The 9,731-nt window shown below is 42.2% G+C and overlaps 1 protein-coding gene across 1 annotated transcript in view; it reads right to left on the bottom strand.

Moving 5' to 3' along the window:
- SEPSECS (Sep (O-phosphoserine) tRNA:Sec (selenocysteine) tRNA synthase) overlaps window positions 1-9,731 on the bottom strand; it is a 40,325-nt gene continuing 30,594 nt past the window's right edge. Inside the window, exon 11 of the mRNA XM_026120499.2 lies at window positions 1-1,136. Within this exon, the coding sequence (XP_025976284.1) occupies window positions 1,073-1,136 (64 nt within the window). The 3' untranslated portion in view covers window positions 1-1,072. The remainder of the gene's footprint in view (window positions 1,137-9,731) is intronic.

Here is a 9,731-nt window from a genome sequence, read left to right as displayed (position 1 = left end):
TGAACTGTGAACTTATCTTTTATTGCTCTTTTATTGCTGGACATGACAACATGACAATAGGTTGCAGTTGATCCATAACCTTCTAATACAAAGCAAATACCAGTGAACGAAGAAAAGCATCTAAACTGGGAAACAGAGGAAAGACATGAACAAAGTCTCTTCTTTTGCTGCCATAGCCTACAACTGAGTCAAAAATGCTTTAGACAGAAAATTCTTATCTGTAGTAGAAAAGAGGTTAGATTTAATGGTACTAAATAATCTTGTGCAAATCTCTATTTTGACCCTAATTCCCTTCGATCTCTACCAAGGTTAAATAAGAGAATAAACAAGTAGTAGTCCGTACATGTAAATGATTTACAAATGGCAGAAGGAAGGCTCAGACACCACTAGGGACTGCATGGAGGAACCAGGTGGTGCCAGTAGTTACACACGGTTTGACAAGATACTTTCTTGAATCTGTTTTCTGTCTGTATGTACGTATACCATGTGTGTAAGGAAAAAAAATTTTTTTTTAATTTAATTCTACAGCACAGAGTTCTTGATCAACAGGATACCAATGTGCAAAGCTTCAGACTTCTTCCTGCTTGGCAGAGGAGTGGCAATATGTACAAGTCTTAGACAAGCCTAATTAAATGGAACAAACCTGGGGAAAAAAAAGATGCAGTTATAAAAGCTTTAAAAACCTGATCCTAAAGCAGCTGCAGAAGATCAAATTCAAGATTTTTTTCCGGTCAAAAATATAGGGGCACTACAAGCAAGTTACTCTGCTTAGGAGAAATTGATGCCAGTCTGTTATTTACAAAATTTCTGAGCCCTGTTCCTCTGGGCATTGCAGGGATTGAGTAAGCGAAGACAGTTTCTCTGCTTTTAGCAAGTCTCTTCCAGATAGCTTATTTCAGAAACTGCCTCTGTAGGCTTTTTCTCAGCATCATGCTTATTTAGGCTACGTCCGACTTTCTGCTCACTTCTGTATTTTTCTCTTCCCTTGCATCCTTAGTCAGGCAGCAGCAGAGTTCCTCTTTGCAGATCATTCAGTCCTTTCAGTGAATTTACATATGCCTTATACTGTGCCTTATGGTGGTGTTAAGTGAAGGATGGTTGCTTCATTCACCTCCACGACACAGATTAGTATAAACCTGTGGGAGACAAAAAGTGAATTTTCAAGCTCAGGACATCTGTCTCACCCTTCAAAACAGCTACTGATTTACTAAGGTCATTAAAATTCATGCAAACACTCCATTATGCTTTGGATCAGGTTGTTAACTTGATCTGGTTTCTGTCTGTAACACGGAAGCCAATGTTTCCAATTTGTGTACCCAAACAGCACCTCTTTTCCTCATATCAGGTTTCTATTTCCTTTGCTGGGATTCTTGTCAACATTTCAATACACATAAATCATACCAATGCAGCAAATTAATTTATTGTGAGGCCTTTAGAGGGTCAGCAAGATCTTAGCCATAGCAGTACACACGTGTGAGAAGCTGCAGGTTAGGCATTATTATTGCCGCACCTTTCCGTTAAGGTAAAAAAGACAGGCGAGGAAAGTAAGCTAATAGCTCTCTGCCCAAGGACTCGGTGCAGAACACTGAAACCTCAGCAAAGTATCAGAAGGACCTTGAAGGCCGTGCTAGAGAGGGCACAAGACTCTTCCCTCCCACAGCCAGGAGGGAGGATTGGTAACAACAGCTAACTCAGGGTAGGAAGCGGGGGGGAAAGAGAGAAAACCTGATGCGGAAGCCCTTCCCACACTGTGAGCTTTCAGAGCGGACAGGTTATGTCTGAAGCGAAGCAGGTTGCATAGCTGGTGAATTCGGGCATCACCCAGAGAGTGGGGTTTCCAGCAGAGAGGTGGCCACCTCTCAGACCACTTGGCCTGACTCTGGTGGTTCTCGCCCATGCCCAGAACTGCCCTGGACTTAAGCCCCCAGACCAGATGTACTTAAATTCAAAGGAAATTCAGAAACTGGACATTTCTTTGTCTGTGTCCCAATAAGATTCTTGATCCACTAAGTTTTCTGAGAGCACCTTAACATACCACACGATCAAGGCCTTCATGAAATGCAGTTCCAGCCATTGCTTCTTTTAAAATGTCATTGTAAGTGCCAATTTCCCTATTCCCCAACAGCTTTCTGATCATCATTCACCAGGAAAATACTGAGTCTATTCCCAGCTTTGCCCCTGAGGACTCTAGTTCTGGAGGGAAGTGTCTTAGCCAGGGGGTTAGAGTCTAGTCTGGAGGAAGGATGGGGAGGGAGGTGCTTCATCCCTCTAGGTGTGCTACGGGGGGGGGGGGGGGGGGGGGATACCACACAGCCCTCAATGTTCATTAAATTAAGCAGGAAGAACAAATGACTATGACTAGGGAAGCAATTAGAAGTGTTCAGTCCATGCTCCAAAAATGCCACAGCTGTTTACCAGAGCGGTGCAGGTGTCCCGGCAGAGATCCTCTCTGGACATTCCCGCAGTCCTGAGTAAGGCTCTCTGGTCCTTTTGACATGCCATATGGCTCAGAGTTTCTATACTTTATAGGTCAAAAGGACTTTTGGCATCTTTTACATAAAGATTTGAATGTTTTGGATGCCATTTGAAGTGGTTTAGGAAGTGCAGCATCCCTCTTTGAGGTACCCACTTTTTTTTTTTTTTTTTTTCCCACCTGATCTTTAAGAAATAAGACTCCAGAGAGGCAGCATTTTATCAGAAGTATTGTAGCCTAGGCATACATCCTAGCAGAAATCTAGAGGGAGCTGAGGACCATGCACTGGCCATATTGTACCACGGGGGTGCCCGAGATGGCAGCTTTCCTCCTCGTCCAGGTTATATCCCACTCCAGACCTGGCTCTTAGAAACAGTACAGGTGAAATACAACAATTAGCATATGCTCAGTGTGAAGTCTAATGCTTTTTATAGACAGCAGTGGAAAAAGAGGCTTAGTAAAGCTCTTACAAATGCAAATACGCGCCCCGAGTATTACAGCTGCACAAGGTTTGCTGGTCTCTGGGGTGGGGACTTGGCTCCTGCAGTCCCTCTCTGATTCAGCAGTCGCTGGCGCTTCTTGGCTACTGCCCAGGACCCAGGACAACCTGATCTGCAGTGCTGACAGCTCAGTAGGGACAAGCCTAGTTCTCCCCAGCTATGCAAATCTAATGCCATGACTTTCATTAAGAAGATATAGCACTGCAGTATCTGCTAGCTGCAGTAATAGGATATTGCTCTGAACTAGAGAGACACTGAAAACATAGAAAATACCTGATAGTTTGAATTCTGAATGAAAGAACTTTAAGGAAATTCTTGCATAAGACAAAAGATTGAAGTCAGAGTTATTCTGTACCTTGAGACTGACATTGCTTTATATTTATATGACCTTTTGCTTTCTTTACATTTTCCCTTTTGCTTTCAGAAGCAGTATTTTTAAAAAGTTGTATTGGAGATGAGTTTGAGTGAAAATGATTTGTTCTGCAGTAATGTTAAGACCCATTTCCAGAAAGGATCGAAAAATACAGTCAGGATTACTGGACTTTGAATAAAGATGAAGGTAGGATCTTTGGGAGCGCAGCCAAAGCTACGGACACAGGAATCACATTCCCGGAAGCTATGGCCCGACAGTTGGCCACAACCAGCTGGAGCACGGGGAAAGCCCAAAGACCAGCATGCAAGAACAACTAAAGGTCGCAGGAGCAAATGAGGAATAAGAAAAGAATAGCCTGTTATCAAGAACAGGCTTTGAGGAAGATCTGCCAGAAAGGTGAGGTGGGCAGGAGAATTCGCTGCAGGAACAAAGGGGAAGAACCTCGCATTGAATTTGGAAATTGTTAGCACCACCTATTGGTGACAATTTTAAATGGAAAAAGCTGGCCTTTTCCCAAGTATATTTACACAGACAGAAGAGAAAAGCCATTGCTACTACGATGTTTGTTTTAACAAACAATAGGCAGTCAAAGTATTTATAAAGATGGGATACTTAGTTGCCCTTTTTGTGACGTAGTTTAGGTTGATTCTCAATAACACACTAAATGCTTGGAAAATACATATGTTTGAGCTTAATAAGATATAATTAGGTCAGCATTAGATCTGACCTTACCTCAATTAAAATAAGAGAAAATCCACTGAAAAGCCCTTTCTATGTCTTTCACACTCATTAGTATTTAAAAATACATGCAAAAAACTCCATGCACTCTAACAAGCAGCACAGTGGAAAAGACTAAAATATAAATGTCTATAATAAAAAACTTGCGCATTCTCTCCAAAGTTGGTCTAATCAATCAAAATGTATTTTGCTCTGCATATTTGCTTATTGCACTACATTTGCTGACCTGTGTGAGTAAAGCTTACAAATATTGTTGATCTTGTGCTTTTGGGGAAAGGAAATTTCAAGTAAGGCTCCTCCCATCATACAATTATTGCTCTTAAGAGTCACTTAGCAATAAGGTAGGACTTCTTGGATTTAGAGTTATGGATGCTTTCAGTTTACAATTGCCGTTGTTATAAGGGTGATTATTGGCCAAGAAAAAAATGGTGTTTTACAATGGTAAACATGACTTGGACGTGGAGCAATACAGTTGCTGCCCTAGTAAACCTACAGTCTGAATACATCAATTTGTCTACTCCCTGCCCACATCTTTTTATTTAGATTGCTAGCCTGTTTGCTAGCAAAACTCCACTCAGAGGAAAGGGACCGATTTGCAGTTCAGACAGGTTAAACATCAGGGGGAAAAGCCTTTGTGGAGAGGCTTGGTTAACATCCATTAGCAATGGCAGTCCTTGTGCAGGATGGTGCTGAGCACCCACGAGAGCCTTAGCTTCCCCTGAAGTTAATTTGCCAGTTTTCAACAACGTGTAGGATCAGGCCCCATTTCTGCAAGATCTATTAATAAATAATTGAATTTGTTCAAAGGTGTTCCTGAAGAGCCGTGTTTTATCTCATGCATTTGTTATCTTTCTTTCATTTAAGAGTCAGTTAATAAAGTTAATAAAGGCAACAGTGAACAATTCTGCTGGGATCTGGTTGTTCTTGGCCCGGCCAAGTGGTAGCAATCAATATCCTGCTAATGTGCCAGGGCATTGCAAACCAAAGTCTGCCCCAGAGGCAGAGTGCACAGTTTGTGCCTCTGTCTATAGTACATGTGTATATTACTTAGAAGTGACTTAATTTTTTAATGTTTGGCCTCTGTTGTGCATTTTTGTTGTTATTTCTATAAACAATTAAAAATATCAGGAATCCACAAAAATCTTGTAAAGGTATTTGTGTGCTGAAAGGGTTCATTTAAAAAAGTGAAATACTGAAAATTTTGTGTAGGTATGGAATAAGTGTGGCTTGGATATTCTGGGTTTATGTCACAAATTTTACTAAGGGAAAAATTCAAATTAAACAAATTATTAGGATTTTTAAGTATAGCTCAGAAATTTCTTTTTTTTGCCTTTTATTTTAGGAATTCTTGTAGTGCCTCTATTTATTTTATCATTAAGACTATGCAGAAAAATTGGAAGTGGAGCTCAGCAATGCCCTAAGTTTGGAAAGAAATTATAACCACTGTGTTTGAAAACAGATTAAATCTCTAACTGAGTAAAGCATGTTGCTGCTTTGCACTGTCTACCTGTTAAACTTTCAAGAGAAAGATCTGCTTTGAGATAGAACCAGAAAGAAAATGAACGGTTTTTGACTAACGGATAGTGCTGAAGTTTTCACTGTTAAAACGATATTTTAGATAGGTTGTTTTCTGGGAAGCTACATTTAGAACCTAAAAAATGTTTTGTAATATGACCACACTCCATTACATTTGGATAAGTTATTCGCTTAACTTCAACCACGCTGTATTTAGCTTTCCTAAAACCATACACTTCAAAAGTGGCACTGCCAGTGGGCAAGGGGCTATTTAAATAACATTCCTGAGGCACTTCAGATACTTAAGAAAAATATCTGTTGACAGGCCTGAAAACTGGCATCTTCTGGCAGTTCCTATTCCGTGAACTGGGAACTACAGAAATGTTGATCATTAAGCATTACTTCCCCGCTCCTCCACTGTGCCTCTGGAAGCAGATCAGTCTTTATATTTGCTAAAGCTCCTTTTATCTTAGGCCCTTTGAAATTATCAAAGGAGTTAGTTAGGCAAAAACACCAGCCTGGAAAACGAGAGCTGATTTTACTGCTATAGCTGCCATAATGTTCTATTTAGTCTTGTGAATCCTCTGGCAAAACTTACTCAGGCAGAGGTGTATTTATTGTTTGTTTGTTTGTTTGTTTTTAATAGAAAACAGCTAAGAAAGCAAGAGTTTAAGTAATCTGTGCCTTAAAGCCACGAATGCAAGTGCAGGGATACCAGGTGCCCAGTGCATCAGACCGCGGCACTGCTTCGGGTTCTCAAAGGCAGAGCCCTAAATCAGCACAGCTGCACTAAAGCCAATCGACACTGGCAGATGATCCTTTTGTCTTTACTCTCTTATCTGTATGTTTGGAAATATACTTATTTAGTTCTCTCTCAAAGAATGATGAAGAAATTCATGCTTTTAATTTCAGGTTTTATAGACCTCAAGGAAAACCAAAAAATACAGGCAAGTGTTGTACAACCAAGATTATAAAATAAAATAATGAAATGAAATCCTTAAGTGAAGTGATTTACATTTTTCTGAGTGTGTAAAACCATTTCCGAGATCAGCTTTCCCCTTTTTATGCCAGCTAGTAGTTTCTACTGGTCTTTTTGGAAGACCTCTAAACAAATCCCTAAGGACCTGCTAGTCCTTAGGACCCCCTAGTCTGGGCCAATGACAAAATCAACCTTCTGAGACACTGTGGTCCCCTGCACATGACACAACCATTACATTGTTATATTTTCTCATGAGGAAGCTGGGTCACCGAAGACTCTCACACTCCTAAACGCAAATACCTGCTATTGTAGAGTAAGGCAGAACAACAGGAGCAACCTCAACCCCAACACAACGGGACAGCAAAGAAGCCTGAACACCGCTGTCCCCACCGGATATACGGATATATCCCCCAGGGAATCACATGGCCAGGGCAAGCCCGTAGCATGGGACGTCAGCCCAAGAGAGCAGTTCCTGTACATAGAGTAGAGAAGGGAGGAAGAGAGGGAAGAGCTGCAGGAGTGCATCAAGCATGCAAATAACATCAGCATCGCTGTAGCAGAACAACAGAAATAGAGGAAACAGCAGGGAGGGGGAACATTAAAGCCACCTCATCACTCACTCGATCCATAACCAATCAATAAACATGAAAAATCAAACATAAAAACCCTGGAGCCTTGCCTGCACAAGACTGGAGCGAAGCTTGAATTAGTGTTAACACCTCCAGAGAGCCCTCACGGAACATCTCAACCAGTTTGCACCTAGAAACCTCCTGCTTAAACCTTTTCTGAGAAGCTCCAACCAACTCGGTACTGACAGCAGCTGCAGCCCTGGGGCTCCTGCTTTCTGAAGGCTGCTGGCACTGCTCAGGGTGGCCACGCTGCCTGGGAGACAGCAGGGCACAGGTCCCCTCCCGTCACCCACCGTGACGGAGCACGGGCCCGCGGCCACTCCAGTGCGGCCCCAGCAGCCTGCAGAAAAAGAAAATCATGAGGTAAAAGGCAGAAGGAGAGCACACAGCCACCGAGGGGGAGAAGAAGAAGAGAGGGGAATAACAGCAACCAGGTAAGCTGACAGAGAAGGAGGAAAGAGGAACTGTTAGCGGGATGAGAACATTTATCATTAAAAAATACACTGTTCTTCCCAATGTGTTTGGATGGGGAACACGTTTATTGTGCAGGTGCAGCTTATCTCCGTAGCTCAGAGAACAGTATAGATCAGGTCTCCGCTGTCATCTTGACTGACAGACAGATGCTGCTGTGGCAGAGCAACAGCTGAAAGCTGCAGTGATTGATTCCAATAGTGTCTTGCTCCATTTCAACTAATGGGAAGCTTGTGCTCATTTCACTTTTACTGAAGTGATTTCTTCTAATTGGCTATTTAATGCCTTAAAAAAAAATACCAGGAGATACAGGTCAGTGCTCCAGTAAGCTGAGGTTTGGGCAATGTTTTTCAGATACAAATGAAGATTTGCTTACACTCAACACAAAGGCTGCAGAGAAAAATTAATGATCTTATCAGGTAAAGCAGGTGTTGTGGTCACACCATCAAGGTCACTAGCATTAACAAAACACTCAGAAAACAGAATAGTGGCATGTTCCCAGCAATGTGCTGGAGTGTGGTAGAGTTAATGTGCTCAGCCTCAAGGGGAAAAAATGTGATGCGCTAACACTCACTAACAGCTGTTAATGGCAGAGTATCATGGACACAGAGAAGCATGTTTGACCTCCTAGTCCTTTGGAGGAAGATGTAAACAACTGGCTTGATCCCCCACTGTCTTGCCCCTGCTATGGCCTCCTACAGTTGTGCCAAGTAAATGCAGCATATATGTTAAATGCTATCACATCAAAAGAGTTGAGCTTTACCATCACTTGCACAGGTGTAAAAGCCTGCAGAAAGTGCAACGTACGGGATAATTAGAGCCTGTAAGTGCAGGATGAGGGGCTTATGCAAGAATGACACAGACAGAGAAATTTAGTTACAGTGACTAAATGAAAACAGCATTTTTTTAAGTCAGCTGAGCAGGAGCACTGTGGGTCACAACTACTTGCCTCCATGACAAAAACAAATTTTCATTACTTTTTCCTGGGAGCATAGCAGAGCCATCATACCTAGACGAGGCAGAACTCCTTCTTGGCTCAGCAGACCGAAGTGCTTTTAAGGCCAGCTGCGCAGTCCACTTCTGCCTTACTTATACTTGTAGAATGGCCTCCCCAGCCTCTCTCACTCGGCCACTGCAATGACACATCACTATTAGGAGCTCAAAGCACACCATCACTGCTAATATGGCAGCTAAAACATCCTTAGCCCAACGCCCCTCCATTAGCAAATCCACACCTTTTCTAAAGTCTTAATGAAGAAGATAGTAGTGTTTCACTCACCAGAAATTACCTAGCTTTTATTACTGATTATGGTGTGTGAGCAATAAAGAACAGTGTGTCCTGCCAATCTCAATATGAAAAAAGATCAAAAACTATTTGCCGTGACAGAATATATGGATCCACAAGTCATTGTGTACAGTCCTCACAGGCACTCTGAAGGGTCTATGCAGCCTGCAAACGTCTTTGGTAGCCACAACAGATTCCTTCTGAAGACAGCGAGTCTCTGAGACATTTGTCACTTCAAAAGGCCTTCGAGCAAATGAGGCTGAAATACCTAAGTGCTCCTTCGGAGACACAAGAGAAACTATGGGGGGCCAGACTGGGCCATCCAGAAGATCAACATGGTGTGCATCTTTTTCTGAAGCCGGAGGCGCTGCCTCGATCCAGCTTGTAGATTTTACATTCAGCTGAAATTCTTCTTACATAAAAACAAACACAAACCCAGAGCATGACAGTTTGTGCCATCTGCATGGAATATGAGCTGGAGTTTTAATAGCATTAGTTATATCATTATTAAAAAGCATTTTTATATTCAAATCCATTTACTGATTATAAACCCTGTGACAACAGAGCTAGTGGCATGTGCACACGCACCTGCTGCCTTTGTGTGTTCCAGTTCATTTCGCGCCTGTGAAGTTCTGCATCAACGCGGACGGTAATATGTTGGGAAGCTTTCCCCAATCTTTTTTCTTACACAGCAGTACAGCAAAGTCTGCTCAAAACCCCCTAAATACCGGGTGCGTAAAGGTGATTCTGTTATCTGAGCATCTTAAA

Source organism: Dromaius novaehollandiae, chromosome 4 (assembly GCF_036370855.1).
Source record: "Dromaius novaehollandiae isolate bDroNov1 chromosome 4, bDroNov1.hap1, whole genome shotgun sequence".
Classification (NCBI taxonomy): Eukaryota; Metazoa; Chordata; class Aves; order Casuariiformes; family Dromaiidae; genus Dromaius; species Dromaius novaehollandiae.
This window is presented reverse-complemented; position numbering and strand designations above follow the sequence as displayed.